Source organism: Balaenoptera acutorostrata, chromosome 11, assembly GCF_949987535.1.
Source record: "Balaenoptera acutorostrata chromosome 11, mBalAcu1.1, whole genome shotgun sequence".
In the NCBI taxonomy this organism is placed as follows: Eukaryota; Metazoa; Chordata; class Mammalia; order Artiodactyla; family Balaenopteridae; genus Balaenoptera; species Balaenoptera acutorostrata.
In genome coordinates, this window is record NC_080074.1 from 8265900 (window position 1) to 8286162 (window position 20263).

Here is a 20263-nt window from a genome sequence, read left to right on the forward strand (position 1 = left end):
CTTGTCATAGTAGGTGTAATAGCTTGTCAGTTCTATTAGATTTTCTAGGTATGTATAAAGACAGCTGGTATTTTCCTTCCAGTTTTTAAACGTATCAAATCATTTTCTTAATGATTAGCCAGCACCTTCAGTAATATTTTACAGTGATGGTGATAGAGTGGATTTTTGTTTGTTAAAGAAATTGCTTCTTAACTTGTAGGACGTTGTTTGCTACATGTTTTCGTTATTAATAATCATTGTACTGTCAGCATCTTGTACGGTGTTTGTTCTGTCTAGTATAGGTGCTCAATAGATGTTCATTGGACCAAAAGAATGAGACATTTCTCTTCTAAGATTCAAGCCTCTTAGGAACTAGCTTTTCTACTTGTGGGGAGACTGGGTTTTAGTACAGGCATACCTCCAAGATCTCATTGTGAGTTAGGTTCCAGACCACCACAATAAAGTGAGTCACACAAATTTTTTGGTTTCCCAGTGCATGTATAAGTTATGTTTACACTATACTGTAGTCTATTAAGTGTGCAATAGCATTATGTCTAAAAAACAATGTACATACCTTAATTTAAAAATACTTTATTGCTAAAAAATGCTAACTATCTGAACCTTCAGCAAGTCTTAGTAGTAACATCACAGATCACCATAGCAAATACAATAATGAAAAAAATTGAAATACTGGAAGAATTGCCAAAATGACACAAAGTGAGCAAATGTTGTTGGAAAAATGGCTCCAGTAGACTCACAGCGTTGCCAGAAACCTTCAGTTTGTAAAAAGTGCAGTGCTGTCTGCCAAGTGCAATAAAACGAGCTATGCCTGTACTTGTGAATAACTAGAAAGGATTTGGTTAAAAACTAGGGCAGAAAAACCTGCTCAAATCGGGATGGAGGGAAGCAAAAGTCATGTCTAGGGCAGAGTATAGGGAATGATGTTTATTATTTAGTATGAAATATTAAAATGTATCCTTATATAAGATTTCTTACTAATCCTTTATTATAATTATCCTCTTTGTTCCCTTGAGACCAGAGAAGAATGAGTGGAAATGGGGGTTGTGACTACCACATCCCTAAGAAAGTCCAAATTGTTTCCTCCTTCCCTTTGCTTTTCTGCTACTTCTTAGTTGATCTTCAATTTCCCCATAGATAACTGAGGAGATGATGGATCAGGCAAATGATAAAAAAGTGGCTGCCATTGATGCCCTAAATGATGGTGAGTGATTTTTTTTTTTTTCTCTTTGCTACATTTCCTGTAGTAGTCTGAATATTCTCTTCTCTACTTCCCTGCTGCAGTAACTGTTAATGGTGGGAAACTGGAAGGGAACTTAAATTTATTGAGTATATGGTACTGGAGAAGAAAGCGTCCTGTCCTCCACTCACCCCTTTCCCATTAATAAAGAGGCTGAAATCACTCAGGTATCAATTATCTTGCCTCAGGGCGTGTACAGATCCTGATTGTAACTCAAAGACTGTACTTTCCTGACTATAGTCTAGTGTTTCTCCACTGACAAGAGGCTTTGGAACCTTCTTTATAATAAAAGCCTGATGGGAAAACCTGAAAAAATAATAATCATAAAAGCTGAAAGGTTTTCCCCAAAAGTGGTATTAGATCAATGATCCTCAACTTTTTACATAGTAACGCCCTTGACAAATATTGTCCATCGATATAACACTCTTGTTCTAGTCTCTGCCTGTTAGAACCCCTTCAGAAAATCCTATCAGAGTGGGAGAGTGCTGGTAGTATTAAGTATTATGTTTAATTAGTTAAAATTTATAAGAACAAATTATTTATTAACTTGGGTACTGTGCAAACCCCTTTATAGCTGTGTGGTGTAGTGTGTCACAATGCCATCATTGAATAGATGCTATTGTATAATGCTCTTGTGCATTTGTACTTCATCCTTAGACTTAGAAGATGACTATTTTAGAATGAGTTCAGTATTGATTGCTGTTCAGGTTCCTTTGCTTTGTAATCCCACCACCTTCTTAGCTTAGGTCCTTATATGTTTATACTATTGCAGTTACCTTAATAGTTTGTCTACCTGACATGTCTCTACTTCATTGCTTTCTCTTCACTGTCCCTAGATTATTCTTATTTAGAACTTGTTTTTATTGGTACACACTCCTTTGCTTGTAACCTGTGACTAACTTTTGCATACATTTTGAAGCTCATCATAGCATTGGACCTGCTAGAGTCAGATCCTATATTTTGCCTTCCCAGCCTTATTTCTTTTGAGTATTAACCTTCCATTCCAGCCAGACCTCACTTTCCTAGAATGTTCCTTTACTTTTGCTTCTTTGTAAAGCTCTTCTTCACCTATTTCAACTTTTAAGTTGTACCCATCAATTCATCCCAGCCACTTCTCTTCCTGACCATTCCTTTTCCACACTAATCTTTTCTTCATTTCCCTACCACCTAAGATTTCTATTTACCTAGCATATAATTGTGGCTTCTACATTCCTGCCAGTTTTATTATATTTTAATGTGCATTATTTCATTAAAATCTCAAACTAGTCCCATTTTACAGATCAGTGAATAATCTGAGGGCTTAGAGGGGTTTTGACTTGCCCAGGATCTTACTGTGCCATACTATCAACTCATTATTTTTGGCATATTGTCTTGTATTTTTTTAAATTTACTTATATATTGTCTAAGCAATATTTAACAAAGTGAAAATGAGACAGCCACCACCTAATAAGTCACATTTTTGTTTTTCCTTATTTTTTTCCAAGCTATGTTTATGTGTAAATATAGCCTAATTCTAACTTTATAATAGGTACAATTTTATGGTGTATCTTACAGGGATAAAACACTAGTACTATAAGCTAGGGATTGTAGGTTCAGGCCCCACCTGGGGTCTGAGAGGCAGGAATATAGTTAAACCCTGGGTTTAAGGAGCCCAAGTTCCTGGGTTTGAATCCCAGCTCTGGGGCTTACTAGCTACGTAAACTTAGAGAAGTTACTCTCTCTGCCTCTGTTTTTGTTCCCTCCCTTGTAAAATATGGATAATAATACCTACCTAATAGAGTCATAAGGAATAAATGAGTAAATGTGTATAATATGCCTAGAATAGTACCTGGTAATAATATTAAGGTACTGGTACTATTCTTATTAAGTCCTTAGTGTTTCCAGCTGTCACATTATTAGAGGTATTTCTGTTATGCTTTTTCAGTTTAATATATTTATTCAACAAGTATTTATTGAAGGCTTACCATGTTCCAGATGCTGGATATACAGCGGGAAACAAAGCACACCAAGTTCTTTACTTCGTGGACTTTATATTTTGGGAGAACAAAAATAAACAAATTTATAATATAAAGTTAGGTGGTAATTAGTGCTATGAAGAAAAATAGAGCTGAGTAAAGGGATAGTCAATGATGGAAGCTATATTTTATATAAGGTGGTCAGGAAAGCACCTGATGAAGTGCAGGGAGCAAGCCGTGTAAAGAAGCGCTTTTGGGGACATAGGGGAGAACAAATACAGAGGTTAATTGGGAGAGTGCTGGGGACAGTTACGTGTTCAAGGAACAGCAGAAAGGCCAGACTATCTGGAGTGTGCTCAGCGAAGGGATAAGAGTGATAGAGTTGAGGTCAGAGAAGTGCCTGGGGGTGGGAGATGGGTGGTGGGAAGGTGGTGAGGAGGACAGATGATTGACAGCTCACTAAAGAACTTGGTAGATCATGCTAAGGATTTAGGATTTTATCCTTGATTATGCAAAGCCATTGAGGGTTTTTTGACTAGGAGAGTTTCATAGTGAGAAGAATTTACTTTTGAAAAGGATTATTCTTGCTACTCTATGTAGATCAGATTTTAGGGACAGATTAAGGGTATGTTAGTTCATTGGAGAAGTAGAAGCCAAGACATGAGTTGGTGTGGCAGAGGTATATTAGGAAAATACCTGTGAGGGAAGGTGGGGGAGCAGGGAGAACTGGAGGAGTCTGGGAAGACAGGGAGGCTATTATGTAGGTCTTACCCCTCTGTAGGAGAGATGGAAGGTTGTGTAGGGAAAGTCTTCAACTGTGTGTGTGTTTCTAAAAGTCTAGGCAAGCCAAGGTTGCCCATTAGAGGAGTTGCACGTCTCACAAGAATGGGCCTACCTGGTTATCCTTCCTGTATTCAGTCAGTAGCTGGGAGCAGCTTATGGAGTATAGCCTTGAGCCTAGAAGATGGCGATCTCCATCAGTTGTGCTCACTGCAACAAATCTAAGGTGCATTTTCATGACTCCACAGAGGGAGGGAAGAAATTTTTGTAGTCCAGGTAGCTAATGATGATAGCTTGCATTGGGGCAGAGTTTCCCAAACTTGCTCTGTTTATAGTGTCCTCACCATTTTCACTTTTTTCACAGCACTCCTAGGCCAAAAGAAACACATAAGAGTTTAGTTTATAATGTAGTTAGGTTCAAACAATTTAATAAGTATCTATGTCCTAACAAGTTAGTGATTGTTTGAAAAAAATAATACAGACAAATGGAAAGAAAATATATTTAATTTAATTCTTTAATAACCATGTTTATTTTCCAGTAAGCTGTGGATATATGTTGGGCATTAAACAGCTTCTCAGATCTTGGAATCAGATTGGACATGGCCACCCTCACTGCTCCACATCTCTTTTTCTACAGTTCTTGCTTTTTTATCATAGAAACAACTTCTTTTAAAAAAAAATAATTAATTAATTAATTACTTTTTGGCTGCGTTGGGTCTTCGTTGCTGTGCGCGGGCTTTCTCTAGTTGCGGTGAGCAGGGGCTACTCTTCGTTGCAGTGCGCTGGCTTCTCATGGCGGTGGCTTTTCTTGTTGCAGAGCACGGGCTCTAGGTGCACGGGCTTCAGTAGTTGTGGCACGTGGGCTCTAGAGCGCAGGCTCAGTAGTTGGGGCGCACGGGCTTAGTTGCTCCGCGGCATGTGGGCTCTTCCCGGACCATTGCTTGAACCCGTGTCCCCTGCATTGGCAGGCGGATTCTTAACCACTGCGCCACCAGGGAAGCCCGAAACTTCTTAAAAACAGTTTTTTTAAAAGGTACTATCAAAAGGAATATAGTGATTCAGTGTTGAAATTGTGAACTATATCAAGCCAGTAGTTCATGTGGTGCTAGATAAACTGTCCTGTGTCTCTTTGTGCTGTGTGGAAACCTTGGGACTAGGCTGATAAGGTGAGGAGTAGTTAGATTCTTGATGTATTTTAAAAGTAGAGTTACAGGGATTTTGGTTTCAGATTGGGGAATCAAGAATGACTCCAAGGTTTTGGGCTTGAGGTAGATCAGGAGTTTCCAAACTGCAGCCTCCTCTTTTTATAAAAAATTAATGGGACATAGCCACACCCATTTATGTTTTGTTGGTGGCTGCTTTCCCACTAAAACGGCAGAGATGAATAGTTAAAATTGTTAGAGTCTGCAAAGCCTAAAATAATTATTAAATGGCCGTTCCTAGAAAATGTTTGCTGACCTCTAAACTAGACTGAACGGAGGAGCCATTTAGTTGAGAGTCAAAATCTTTGTCTCTAATATATTTATCTGTGTTATCCTACTATATATACATAAAATTGTTTAGTTGGGAATGTAGGGTTGGGGAATAGATTTGGAGATGGGGTAGGAATTAAGAGTTCCAGTTTTGAACATGGTAGATGTGAGTTGCTTGTTAGACATCCTAGTGTAATAACTTCTAATAGACATTTGTAGTAGTAACTAATAAGACTGATAAGACAGAACATTTTTCTGCATTTCATGAGTTCTGTTAACTGGGTAAATATTTTTCATAGTGAATTGTGGCCTTTACTATAAAATTCTGCTTGTCTCGTGTCTCCCCATGTTTCCTGTCTCCGAGAATTAGACTTTGTGCAAAGAACTCTTGTAATTCTTTATTATGTTTATTTGTTAAATGACTTTTTTGAAGGGATTAATAAAAGAAGCTAACTATGAGAATGGGCTACAATAAGTGAATTTAAAATATGGGTATGGTCTCTCATCAGTTCTAATTTTCTTTCTTTTTTTTTGGCTTGTGAGCTGTACTTTATTGGTCTCTGATATGTATAGTTTTCTTGAATTTTTTATCAGCCCTATGAATTTAATATGGGTACTTTTTCCTTTATAACTTTAATTTTATCCTTTTTTAAAAATAAATTTATTTATTTTATTTATTTTTGGCTGCGTTGGGTCTTCATGGCTGTGCGCGGGCTTTCTCTAGCTGCGGCGAGCAGGAGCTACTCTTCGTTGTGGTGCGCAGGCTTCTCATTGCGGTGGCTTCTCTTGTTGCAGAGCATGGGCTCTAGGCGCGTGGGCTTCAGTAGTTGTGGCTCGTGGGCTCTAGAGTGCAGGCTCAGTAGCTGTGGCGCATGGGCTTAGTTGCTCCGCGGCATGTGGGATCTTCCTGGACCAGGGCTCGAACCCGTGGTCCCCTGCATTGGCAGGCGGGTTCTTAACCACTGCGCCACCAGGGAAGCCCTATCCTTTTAACTTAATGGATAAAAGAAAATGTAATTAATAGAATAAAATTGACTTATCATTTGATTTTATCTAAATTTAAAAGCCAATGAGTCCTACCAAGAATGTGGTATTCTCATATTTTTTAGGGGGGTTATGTTCCTGAAAATTGTCTGTCTTGAGTGATTTACAGTATAGGTATGGTTAAAGATTTTGCTTTGAAGAGCCAGTTTTGTATGTTAATTTAGAAACTAGTCTTACTGGGCTAAAAGGGAAATGTGAAAGGCTAATTTAAGAGACCAACAGTTTTTATTAATTTTTTTTTATCCACTGTTTCTCAATAAACTTGTTTCACTTTAGGTGAACTACAGAAAGCCATTGACTTGTTCACAGATGCCATCAAGCTAAATCCTCGTTTGGCCATTCTGTATGCCAAGAGAGCGAGGTGAGAACTCTAAATAAAAACTAATTTCTGCTTATTTGTTTAGATAGAATTGCTTCTGTGGCAATCCCCAAAAAGTTACTGTTTGAAATGAATACTTTTTAATATCATACTTATTTTTTAGTGTCTTCATCAAATTACAGAAGCCAAATGCTGCCATCCGAGACTGTGACAGAGCTATTGAAATAAATCCTGATTCTGCTCAGCCATACAAGTGGCGAGGGAAAGCACACAGGTAAATAATGAGGCTTAATTATTTTCAGAGCTCTTTAAGTTTAAATCTGATGTTTCAATATACCTTATTTATTTATTTATTTTTTTTTTTTTTTTAAAGGAAACTTTTTTTTTTTTTTTTTTTTTTTTTTTTAATGAGGATCTTGAATCAGATGCGTATGTTTTGATTGATTGATTGATTGATTGACTTTGGCTGTGTTGGGTCTTCGTTTCTGTGCGAGGGCTTTCTCCAGTTGTGGCAAGCGGGGGCCACTCTTCATCGCGATGCGCGGGCCTCTCTCGTTGCGGAGCACAGGCTCCAGACGCGCAGGCTCAGCAGTTGTGGCTCACGGGCCCAGCCGCTCTGCGGCATGTGGGATCTTCCCAGGCCAGGGCTCGAACCCGTGTCCCCTGCATTAGCAGGCAGATTCTCAACCACTGCGCCACCAGGGAAGCCCCAATATACCTTATTTAAAAAAAAAAAAATTGCGGGATTTCCCTGGCTGCCCAGTGGTTAAGACACTTTGCCTTCTAATGCAGGGGGTGTGGGTTCAATCCCTGGTTGGGGAGCTAAGATCCCACATGCCTCATAGCCAAAAAACCAAAACATAAAACAGAAGCAGTATTGTAACAAACTCAATGATGACTTTAAAAATGGTCCACATCAAAAAAAATCTTTAAAAAATTGCCTAAGGATTTAATTTTCATGTAATACATGCTCAATATGTAGAATTGAGAGAATGTCATAAGGAACAAGTAAGAAAATAAAAATTCTTTCCACTGCTTCCATTCAGTGAATACCAGTGTTAACAGTTTTTGGCCACATATAGCCAAATGTAAGGTGAGGATTTTTCTCAGTTATCTCCAAGTAAAGAGAGTGGCTTTATATCAGTGTCTTACAAACTTTCTGTTATTTTCAGACTTTGTAACTTAACATTAAACAACCAATATATTATGGAAGAAGGAATATACTAGCTTCAGACTACTTCGGTCACTGCTAGGTCACATGAACAGTCAGATAAGGGGGAAAATAAAGAGGTGAATTTAACCCAGATCAGTAGTCAAACCTGGAAGCAAAACTTAATATACAGATGAGTCTTTGTGGTTTGGGATGAAATGTCCTGTGCTATTTACATCTTACATGGATTGAAAAGGTAGTGTGCTTCAAGTGTGGATGGAGATGAAGATGAATATGCTTGGGACCAACTGTATTAGGTGACTTAAAAAGTAGCTCTAGTGATTATGAAGACAGAAGTCAAAGATACAGGTAAAAGACTGGAAAATTTGTATTAATGCTCTCTAGGTATATGAAAGGTCATGCATTGCTGTTGATTATCTTGAGATCGACCCCATTAGTCTTTGAGCATTTCTTGGCCTTCTGGTATAAGAACTCATCTTGTACTTTAGCTTGGAATAGACCAAGGACTTCCCTGGTGGTCCAGTGGTAAAGAATCTGCATTCCAATGCAGGGGATGCAGGTTCGATCCCTGGTCAGGGAACTAAGATCCCACGTGCCACAACTAAGACCCGACGCAGCCAAAAAAGTAAATAAATAAAAAATAAATTTAAAAAAATATATATATAACATCAAAGAAAACCATTTAAAAAAACAAACAACTTGGAATAGACCATTTCTCCAGAAAATCTTGGTTTGTTTTAGTGGGGATTATTTTGTGGAAACTGAAGTTTGGCCACTAGGTATGTTTATTGTTTCCAGGATATCGTCATTGTCATTTCAATTAGCAGTCAGAAAAAACATTTTAAAATAATGATTTTAGGGAAAGAAAGAGAAATTTTGAGTTTACACTGATATTCTCAATTAAAATTCAACATTAAATGTTTTCCATTTTGTATTTTAGACAGTATTCTCCTAGAATCATGCCTTAAAAAATAATATACCCTTTAAGTAAAGTTTATTTTGCAGTTCTTTCTTATCCCTAGAATATGTCTCACTTAAGATATACAGTCAGCATACTGGTTTAAAAATTACTTGAATTAATTTTTCCTGTATGGTTTATGTTGTCAATGTGATAATTAGCCTCTTTTTATTTCTGTTTGTATTCAGGGTTTGGGCTTGCTTTATTTCTCTCCTTTCTGATTTAATTGTCTTATTTGAGTGTGTAAAACATTTGCATGTTTAAAGAGTCAAAACTGAGTTAATAGGTATACCCAGAGAAGTCTCATTTCCATTGCTATCTCCTCTACTCCATATTTACCTATCTCCACCAACCTTTAGTTTCTGATCCATCCCATCTCTCCTTTTTAAATAAAATGTGCACACGTGTTGTTTTCTATCCCATATAGAAGGTAGCATGCTGAATACGCATCATGTTAACCCTGTTTTTAATGAGTTGAAAGTTGCGGCTCTACATAATTTTTTAAAATATGATACTGTGAGTTAAAACAATTTTTTAAAAGCTTTTAAACATTTTTTAGTAGAACAGCTTCACAGTTACCATAGAGGAAATTTAAACTCCTAAATTTTTATAGAGTGGAACATACTAATTGAATTGGTTCATGAAAATTTGTAGTTGAATATCTAAACCTCTTCTGTAACAGTCCTTTTTTATAATAAGGAAGTAAGACACCATGCTACATAAGTGAATATGTGTAAAAGGCTCCAAAAATTACTTAAAATCTGTTTCAGACTTTTGGGCCATTGGGAAGAAGCTGCCCATGATCTTGCCCTTGCCTGTAAGCTGGATTATGATGAAGATGCTAGTGCAATGCTGAAAGAAGTTCAACCAAGGGTATGGTAAAGTAGAGAAGGGAAAAGTCATTACTAATTGGCTCTAGTACTTAACACCCTAGCAGTAAATTAACTGCAAAACAGATGCAAAGAAACAATCTTTGGAAGTTATAATCTGTAATCACTTAAATTTGTGTTGAACTCAGGAAATCTCATTGGGTTCTCATGCTTTAATTTCTCATGCAGTATTACAGCAAGCTATGTTATTTTGTTTGCAAGCCTGCAAAATTATAACCAGAAGGTTAGAAATGGAAAAGGGGCATCAAGTTTACAGCAAAAGAACAAATAGAAAATTTATAAAATGCATCCCAAGATTGAGTCTGGTTTGTGCTTATTTCTATCTAAAATTGTTAGTTAAAACAACTTAGTGCGTTTACATGGTAAATCCTTCAGCTTTGTGGGAAGTTCAAGAATTTACTATCAGAGGCTTTAAGATGGTGGAAGTTTTATTGAATTTAATCTATCAGATGATTTGATTTTCCTTCTTTTTGTAACAGGGCTAACTCAGCAAGGTTATAGGATGAGATATTCTAGAACACAAGGTTCTTAAAAAATAATCATAAACAAGCTAAAATAATGGTTGAATATGAATCTCTTACGTTTATATTATTCTGTGAATAAATACTAGATTCCAAATATTTGGCATGGACTATGTACTAGTGCCTGGTACATATTTTCTCTTGATTCTTATAGTTAAGACTAACATACTTCTCCCTGCCCCCTCATTTTATTGATGAGGAAAACTTCAGTATAGTTAGACTGTGGGAAGTAACTGGTATGTGTGTTCCCAATCTCTGCCTTCCCATGGCAGGTATCAGGCAAAAATTGTCATGCAATTTGACATCTATTTGTCATCCTTGCACTAGGTAATTGTTTGAAATTAACATTTTTCTCTAACTTCAAACCCCAGCCTCTTTTCTTTGTTTCACAGTGGACTTGTTAAAACCTGAGATAGGTCTTTTTCTATAGGGTAAATCTAACCCATTTTTCACAACTATGTGTTGAATTAAATCTCTCCACAAAGAAAAGTAATTCTTTAACAAAACCATTGATTTGTGCTGACCTTATTCAACTTTCAGAGAAGAAGTTTTTCTGTGGCTGTTTCTTCCCTAGGCCCAGAAAATTGCTGAACATCGTAGAAAGTATGAGCGAAAACGTGAAGAGCGAGAGATCAAAGAAAGAATAGAAAGGGTCAAAAAGGCTCGGGAAGAACATGAGAGAGCCCAGAGGGTAAGGTTTCTATACTTAAACCATTAAAGCGAAATATAGTAGATCAGACTTTTTTGGATATCATTCTAATTCCTGGCTCTTCCTAAATAAAAAGCTGGCTGCAGTTCTGTAGGATAGTGATACTACTTAAAGGAAGTTTTCCTTCCCTTCATTGCTTAGTCTTCAAATTCTTAAGTGAGTTGTATAGCACCAATTTATATCCTTGTTTGTGTTCTCCTAAAATCGACTTTTTCCTGATTAAGTAATTAATTTAAAACTTGGCAGTATTATTTGCTTTCTTTAGGATGCAAGCCCTGATATTTTAAGTTTTATGATTACTTCCGTTTTAATAGTGGATTCATAGCTATTTAAAATTAACTCTAGTTATTTTTTAGTTTTAGTTACAAATCAAAAATATTACTTGAAATCATTAACAAAAGTAATACTTACTCATTGAGAATCCAATTGAAAATTGTTTTTTTGGGAGATGGGGTGTCTCCTTTAGTCCAACATTGCCATTTGAAACTTGTCATTCTTGTAAGTCCTCTAACTAGCTTATTTTACAGTTTTTTCATGGTTTTGCATGGATAAGGTAGGCGTGGACAGCAGACTTCCCCCTTCTTATTATATAATTTATTTCCTTTTTGTATTAAAGGAGGAAGAAGCCAGACGACAATCAGGAGCTCAGTATGGCTCTTTTCCAGGTATTTTGAAAGAAAAATTAAAACTCTTAATATTGTAAATAATTGGGTAATATTCTGATTTGGAGGCTCAGGTATGTATATTGTATTTTGTACCATTAGTCCCTGGAACACTGAGTCTTTAGAATGTCAGCCTCTAGAAAGTTTCATTCTCGTTAAAAATTTTGTTAGTGGAAATACAGTATATTATTTTCCTCATATTTTGAGCAGTATACTTTTTAAAAATAGATAAAATTTACTGAGGTCTGAGCATTGTATTTTATTAAAAGACTGTAAGAATTTATTATGATGTAAGTATTAATTAGTGTTCCTAAATGGCCGTAATGGAATTTTGTTCTATTATACATTGATATTCATGAGGATACTAGGTAAAAGCATGGAATCATTAAGCACAAAAAGTTCTGCATCCAGTGTAAAATTAATATATCAACACATTCTTCCCTTTCTTGCAAATGTCAAGTGATCAGAAATTACTAGTGAGGCAAAGCCTTGAATGATAGCAGAGGCCTATGCGATACAGGTAGAAGAGCTGTTAAAAAGGCACTCAGAGAATGCTTCCTGAATGAGGCAGTGTGAAATTTACGTAAAGAGAAGAGAGTTTTTTATTTTAAGTTTGTAATTGTAATGGGGGATCAGCAGCTGCAACTCGCTTCCTTGTAAAGGTTTGTAGAGGCAGCTGCACACCACTTATGCTTCCCTTGCTTAGAACTTACCACATGGTCAGAGGCTAGAAAAGGTAGCCTCTCATCTGAAAGGTCATGTGCAAGCAACTAAAAAAAAAAAAAAGGAAGGAGCATACATTGGGGATGACTTGGAGAAAAAGCAAGAAAATAAATTTTAGCTCACAGCTTACTTTCTGTTTATAAGATAATATCTTATATCAGGTACCTTTGTTTTAGAAAATGACCACTAATGTGGACTAGTAATAGAGAGAATTTTTTGTTATGTGGGTTTTATTATATGGATTTGACAAGCAGACTGGCTAACTATTGTTGCCTTGGGTCAGTTTTTGTAGAAAGTAGTTTTAAAAAGTCAGCAGTAGCATAAGAAGCTAGAAGTTGTTTTCAGCCCCCGATTAGATCTCCTTATCTGTGATTGTTCGTTATTTATGGGCACGTTTGTATTGTTGAGACAGATGGAAATCACTGTGTTATAGGTGTTTCTTCTTTATGATAGCTTTATTTGTAATGACCCTTGATCTGTAGATTAATATTACCTGTATTTCTTTTTAGGATGTCCCTATATTGGTGTTAATTGTGATTTTAGAATATCTCCAATGGACATAAAGGTTTATGATAGTGAAAAACTGAGTAGAAAAGTTTGAGTTTGTAATCTAAAAATTTACTGGGAGAATTAAACTTTTTTACTAGAGCATTGTTTTCAGTGTAAAAAAGAAACACCAGGACTGCTTGTTAAAAATGCAGATTTTCAGTTTTACTTTGAGAAATTTTGAGGCAGTCAGGGTGGAGATTAAAATCCACAGCTTTTTTTTTTTTTTTTTTTTAATTTTGGCTGAGTCCTGCAGCTTGCAGGATCTCAGTTCCCCGACCAGGGATTGAACCTGGCTCGCGGCAGTGAAAAGCACCGAATCCTAACGACTAGACCACCAGGGGACTCCCAAAAATCCACAGCTTTTTATAACAAGCATTTCAGGTAGTTCTTGAAGGAAGCAGTTAGCTTAGGGGAATATAGTTTTTTGGGGGAAAAAAACCCTAAACTCTTATGAATTTAAATTGAAACAGATAAATAATATTAAAGAATGAGAAGATAAGATATGAGGTGACTTACGAGACTTTTTAATTTTATAATTCCAAGGGACTGTTAGTTTTCTCTCTGAGGTAAGACTAGTTTTCTTTTTAAAGTCTTGTTACTAGGAAATAAATATTTACAGCCTTATTTTTAAATAATTAATATTAAAAAATTGTGTCTTGTTACATCCAGTTAGAATGTTCAGACTACTTTGTGTTTAGTAGCACCTTTGTTCTTTGTGCATGCACATGTGTTATTTTAATCAGGAGGAAATAGTGTACTTTCAGACTGCTTGGGAATATGCTTGGTGTCTATACAGATCTTTCATTTATTCTTGTAGGTGGCTTTCCTGGCGGAGTGCCTGGTAATTTTCCTGGAGGAATGCCTGGAATGGGAGGGGGCATGCCTGGAATGGCAGGAATGCCTGGGCTCAATGAAATTCTTAGTGATCCAGAGGTTCTTGCAGCCATGCAGGTAAGACTTGGAAGAACAAAGTTGGACTTTATATCACTGAGGCATTTCTTTCATAGTTCTATGTGGAGACAGGTTAAGGTTACTCTGTTAGCCATATTTTATTGAGCTGAATTACCAAATAGCTTATTATGCAGTTGTGACATTCATATTCTTTTTTTCAGAATGAGTAGCTTAAGTTTTTAAAAGTGGTTTATAGGGAAATACTCTGTAATAGTTGATAATTACATCCCGTTGTCCTTTTCTTTGTATCAAAATTGTATATCTTTTTTTTCATTGTCTGAAGTGACATCATTGAGTTGGACTTGGAAGTACACATTAATAATATTTACGCTTCAGGGACTTGTCCAAACCTGAGTTGACTTAGCCATGACAAAATTTAAAGGTCTGAATAAAGAGATAGGATTTAGGATAACAAAATTGATGACCCATAGGACATTTTTTTAATACTAAACATATATATATATATATGTGTGTATATATATACACACACACACCCCTTTCTTTGCAGGATCCAGAAGTTATGGTGGCCTTCCAGGATGTGGCTCAGAACCCAGCAAATATGTCAAAATATCAGAGCAACCCAAAGGTTATGAATCTCATCAGTAAATTGTCGGCCAAATTTGGAGGTCAAGCATAATGCCCTTCTGACAAAGCCCCTGCTGAAGAAAAAGCAACTTACATCACCTAATGGATGTCGCAATAATACAAACCAGTGTACCTCTGATCTTCTCATGAAGAAAGCTGGGGTGCTTTGAAGATAATCCCTACCCCTCTGCTCCAAATGCAGCTGAAACATTTTATAGTGGTTTGCCATTAGGGTATTCATTCAGATAATGTTTTCTTACTAGAAATTTAAAACTTTAAACAATTTTTAAATCTTAAAAATATTTAAAACAAATTAAAAGGGTGTGTTAATCCCTACATTTTTCTTTACTAATCATTTTGTTTTTTTCCTTTGAATTAGTTAGGCAAGGAAGATACTTCAGTATGGAAGATTTATTCAAGTTTGAGTGAAATAAAGATTTATTAGTGGGAGGCAAATGTAACATTTAAATACATAAAGTTTGAGTTGGATATATGGTCACTGAGGCATTTTGATTTGTCTTTTTAATTGCTTTATTATTATTATTTTTAATGATTTGCTTCCATGAAACTGTTGGGACCACCAGTATTGCAGTAGGACCTGGGTAGGGACTGGAAGTACTCGGCAGGGCAGCAGTAATCTTACTACATTTTATAGAATGTGTACCCTTGTGCAGATGTATTTAAATCTTACACTGTGGTGAAAGGATGATTTTTATACTGCTGCAGTAAAATTGGATTACTTAGCTCTGTTGTCTGATATCTAAAATAAATGTTTCACATTTCCACACAGGGGAAATAAGGGAATACTTTTCTTTTTGTATTTCTATGTTTAAAATGTTCTTTTCAGATCAGAAAATGCCCAGCTCTTTGTCTGCTTTCTACTTGTTTTCACATTTTTTTCATCTTACTCTTCTTGGGGTAAAGATGATGCTTTTTCACTAGCGTCATCACTGCTATCATCATTCACAGCATAATTATGCAAGCATATTTAGCGCTGGGTTTAATTTAATATGTGATACAAATAGTGGCTATGTAGGGTAATACCCATAATAGCTGTAGTTTCTTGGCCAAGAGATTTCATATTTAAGTGTTAGATTTCCTCTTTGGTGAAAACATAACAAAAGATGTTGGAAGAAGGGATTCCCTTTGGTGTTTGGTCTCCTGCTTAGGAAATACCTATTGCGGTTAGAGTTTATCTTGTAGTATTAATTTTTGGAGAAGTTTGAATTAATTGATACACAAAGAGGGGAATCTAAATTCCTAATCCAGAATGAACTAAAAAAATTGATGAGATTCATGGTGGTTCTTTGTGGAGTTCTCAGCATTGTGAAGGATGCATTGTTCTATTCAGCTCTTAAATACTGCACCCATGTGCCCACCTTTCCTTATTCCTTCCCTCTCCTCCAAGGATAAAGAAAATGATAAATTTTCTGTTGTACATCCAATTCTTATATTAAATGAGGCTAAGTCCAGGCACTGTACCAGGAATTGGTAGGTTTCTACTTATTTTTCAATGTAAAGTGCTAGTTCAAAAGCAGTTTCAAGGGATGAGACCCTCTGTACTTTGCTTATTTGAAGAATCAATGGTAGGAGCAGTGAAGTAAATTCCATGGAATACATTTCTGAAATCATAAGTAAGTTGATTCAAGTTTTTACCCTTTGCTGTACGCAAGCAAATAGAAATGCATCTGTTAAGTGAGAAAAAGCTGTATGCTGATTATGCTTTTTAAACCCTTTAAAAATACTCAGCATATAAACTTGAGTTTGAGCTTGCTGGTGTTCTTTTTGTTAATATGTGTTCTCCTTTCTCAAAATTTCCAGTGTGTGCTGTAATTCAGGACCAGCTGCTTCTGGATTTTTCATTTGATTTACGCATTACCTAAGTACATTCTAACATTGCACGTATTACCATAAGTGGGTAAAAGTAAAATTGGTCTGAAAATATATCCTGTGCTTTTTAGACTTTTAAGTTAATACAAGTACATCTTCATTTTTGTAGAAACAACATTTCTAAACCATAAATGTTCTGTTCTTGTGCCAATGATGCTATATGAAGGAAAACTAAAGGACTTTTTTTCTGCTTAAAAATATATAGTTATTGGATATTTCTAGCTACGTTAAAAATAAGTGTGGCTTCAGACTGGATATTGACTCTTCCCACCACCACTCCCCTTTTTTTCAGCACATGTTCTATTTGTTTTATGTCTCTATCACTAATCCTAAGGTATTTACTAAGCACAGTAGACTTTAGATTATACAGTGTTAACAAGGACCCCTAAAAATATATTAGCTTAAGTAAAACAGAGCTTTACATTTCTTCAGGTCACAGTTCAGAGGTAAGCACTTGTGCCATATTCAGAAGGGAGCTTCCATTGCTGTGTTCAAAGGTGCTTGCTCTGGTGCTCATCTAGCCCAAAAAAACTGGAGAAGGCACCAGGGAAGTGTATGCTGAGATACTGATGCTAATCCATGGAAGTAACATTCTGTCCTCATATCCCATTGGTCATTTTTGTTTTGTCTTGAGACAATATTGAGCTCCAAGTAAGCCTAGAAAATATTCCATAGCTGTGTGGTCATGTGCCCAACAAAAATAATTACTACTACAGAGAAATGGAGAAAAGACCCAGAGTAACAACTAGCAATCTGCCACACTAGGAAATACTGGCCTAATGGGATAAGGGAGAAGCAGTATTTTAGAGATTTGCTCATATCTAAAATTAATGCACCCAAGTAGGCACATACATCAGGTGAGTAGTACTTAATCTGTGCCAAGCACTTTTATTCTGCAAGTATTGACTTGATTCTGGTAATGACCACAAGAGTGAGTACTCCTCCCCATTTTATATAGATGAGGAAACTGAAGCACTTAGGTAAATTGTCCAAGATAACATAGTTGTTGATTTGTGGAGCTGAGATTCTCATCAGGCGTGTGGCTTCAAATGTCTTGTTCCTGAATTCTATGCTCTGCTGCCTCCCCTCTGTGTACTAGGTTGCTTCTTGCAGAATTGTTCATTTAAGAAATTGAAAACTAAATGTACATTTGAAGGGCATTAAGTTAAATACGGCATATCATATCATTGGTGCTGATAATGCACCTCCACGGGGGTTTTTCCTAATAGAAGTCTGATGGCATAATTGTGCTATTAGTCCACTTGTGATGGGCCCAGTTAGAGGGACGATAAAAAACTAGTTTTAAAAAGTTTGGTGCAGTGATTTTAAAAATTTAATATGTACCAATATTTACAACCAATAAAGCTTACTTTGGAGTGCATATAGTTGGGGGGGGGGGCGTTCCCTAAAGTACATAGGAAAATATAGTTAAGGATAGCTGGCAAACTTCAAGAAGTCAAATCTAAACTGAGTAAGGCATGTCATGTTGGCAGAAGTTTTAAAACAATGGATTCTAAGTATTAGGTGGAACCAGAGTAGTGAGGAGGTAAATAGAATTAGCATAAACTCGTGTGTAAGTGCTATGAAATTCTAGGTATCTGGTATATAATCAGGATGTCCTTAAGTAGTTCACTCGCAGATCACGAGGACATTTTCAGGTTGCGGTGTAAGTAACCTGACCATATGGCAGTGTATAAACAAATAGGAAGGTAATCAGTTATGGCTAGGTTATTTTTAACTATTTTGTAATGATGGTATGGGTGTGAACAGAATGATGCTAAATTTTTAGTATATCGTTTATGTAGTGTGGGACTTAATGCTTATATAATTCAGGGAGCCCTCTTTAAGAAAAACAGTATATAATTAGGAATACTGAGATGTGAAAGTGAATGTTTAGAATGAGCAAAATGTTACGATTTTTAGAAATTGGAAATATCTCAAACATCACAACTATAGAGATAGTTCCATTTAATAAATGATATACCTATGGAATTGCTACATTTTCTGCTGCCTACTCTGATTATATGACTTTTGTGTTTTCAATAGAATAGATAATTCCATCCTGATCAAAATATTTTTTGATAGCTGGGATGCAAAAGATTTCACACAGATGGACGTGCCGTCTGCTCTAGGTCATACCTGACAAATGGGAATTCTGAAAAATAGTGTTCAATTACCATCATAAAGGGAAAGTATTTGTAAAGTGTGTTTATAAATCTGTATGCTACATAATCCAGTTTTTTTTTTTGAGAGAGCTTCCAATTTAAGTAGGAGTCTGTGAGAACTGAGTCCTCTGGTTAAATTTTACAGTGGACAAGCTTCTATGTTCCACTGCCAGAATCCTATCTTCATTTGACTTTTGGACCTGCACCTCCTGTCATGACCTTAGGGAGTGGTGGGAGTATTCCTGGAAGCGATTCCTAAAATAGGACGTCTAGCAGTACCTTGTATTAATACATATAAATATCTCTAAATCCAACTGTGTGCCCAAACTTGCTTTTAACTTAGCTGTCGTCACTGTAGCACCACTGTAAATGAAAGGGAGTTTAAGTGGAAAGGGATCTTAACCAATAGCAATGAAAATATTTTCTGCAAATTTTGTGAAAACATGACCAGGTAAACATTGTTGGGGCCCTCTCCTGGGAGTAAATGTGATAAAGGGCGTAAAGCACTGGGCCTGGCTGTAGCAAGCAGTCAAGGACTATCAGCAAGGATATTATAAAAGTAAATTCACTGGTACTGAAACAGGCAGACGCACAAAGCTATGGTGCTCGAGTAATTGACGTTGAAGTCCTGAAACCTGGTGTCTCAGTATTTTGTTGGTGAGGGGTAGAATGTTATTTTTCTAGTTCTGTGTAGATTGAGTTTTCGCTTTGTAACATGGAAAATTTTTTTCTTCGTTATTTTATAAAGTACGTCTACATGAATTAACTTTTCTAATCCTCACGGTATTAACACTTGTCATTCCACAAAGGAGGAAACCAAGAGGTCAAATGATTTTCCTGTGTGCCTACTAGTTTGTTCCCACCTCCATCTGATCATTTTGATTTCCTGAAGCTCAAGTTCTCTTCCCACCAGGGTTTTTCAGAGGGGAGAACCTTGCCCAATCAACATTTATTTCCTCTTGACCAGAATGTGACTAAAAATACTAGCAAGAGAAAATACGAGTAAAGTCTCAAAAGAGAAACAGGAAGATGAGTCCCCCATCTTGCTTGTCTCCATCTTGTCTTATAGAGAGAAGTGAAGAAAAAGGAGGCTGTCCAGGTTTTCTGAAGTCTCCAATGTTGGCAGTAGGTGTGAAGTACGACCGGCCAGGTCCCGAGAATGTAGGCGAAGTCGGAGCTGACCCATCCCGTACTGAATTTCTGCAAGACCCACCGCTCCGCGTGGGCCCGGGGACCAATCAGAAGCAAGGGGGCGTTCCCAGTCCCGTCTTTCCCTCTTCCCTCCCCTGCGGCCTCCGGCCGGGAGACTGGGCGGGCGCCCTGTGACCCGGAAGTAGTTCTGGAGGAGGTGGGCCTAAGGGGTTGGAGCTGGTGACGTTGCCGCCCGGGGCTCCGGCGCTTGTTACTCCGTTCGGCTGTTTGCGGCTCTTGCGAGAAAACTGTGGCCAGGTCTGCGGGAATCGCACCTATGGCTTCCGTGCTGTCCTACGAAAGCCTGGTCCACGCCGTGGCGGGAGCCGTGGTGAGGCGGGGTCTTTATGCCCGGGCCACTGCGGGGTGTGGGGCTTTTCTGGGGCCAGACCGGGATATGGCTGGGGGATGGGGATGAGAAGGAGTTCGTATCGTGACCGGGACGTAGAGGAACGGAGCATAGGCGAAATGTTGCTGGAAGAATTTGGGGC

At 37.1% G+C, this 20263-nt stretch overlaps 2 protein-coding genes across 4 annotated transcripts in view; both read left to right on the plus strand.

Annotated features, from left to right (window-relative positions):
* Nucleotides 1–15313, plus strand: part of ST13 (ST13 Hsp70 interacting protein) — a 28257-nt gene extending 12944 nt beyond the window's left edge. Inside the window, exons 5-12 of the mRNA XM_007189103.2 lie at nucleotides 1135–1201; nucleotides 6765–6849; nucleotides 6971–7081; nucleotides 9707–9809; nucleotides 10922–11038; nucleotides 11673–11721; nucleotides 13808–13941; nucleotides 14450–15313. Of these exons, the coding sequence (XP_007189165.2) occupies nucleotides 1135–1201; nucleotides 6765–6849; nucleotides 6971–7081; nucleotides 9707–9809; nucleotides 10922–11038; nucleotides 11673–11721; nucleotides 13808–13941; nucleotides 14450–14578 (795 nt within the window). The 3' untranslated portion in view covers nucleotides 14579–15313. The remainder of the gene's footprint in view (nucleotides 1–1134; nucleotides 1202–6764; nucleotides 6850–6970; nucleotides 7082–9706; nucleotides 9810–10921; nucleotides 11039–11672; nucleotides 11722–13807; nucleotides 13942–14449) is intronic.
* Nucleotides 15314–19572: 4259 nt separating this feature from the next.
* The window catches only part of SLC25A17 (solute carrier family 25 member 17), a 45649-nt gene continuing 44958 nt past the window's right edge, over nucleotides 19573–20263 (plus strand). Inside the window, exon 1 of one of the 3 annotated variants that reach the window (XM_057556288.1) lies at nucleotides 19573–20100. In XM_057556288.1, coding sequence (XP_057412271.1) covers nucleotides 20050–20100 — 51 coding nt within the window. In that variant the 5' untranslated portion in view covers nucleotides 19573–20049. Of the gene's footprint in view, nucleotides 20104–20263 lie in introns of all 3 variants that reach the window. The other 2 variants (XM_057556287.1, XM_007189102.3) reach the window with 2 other exon arrangements.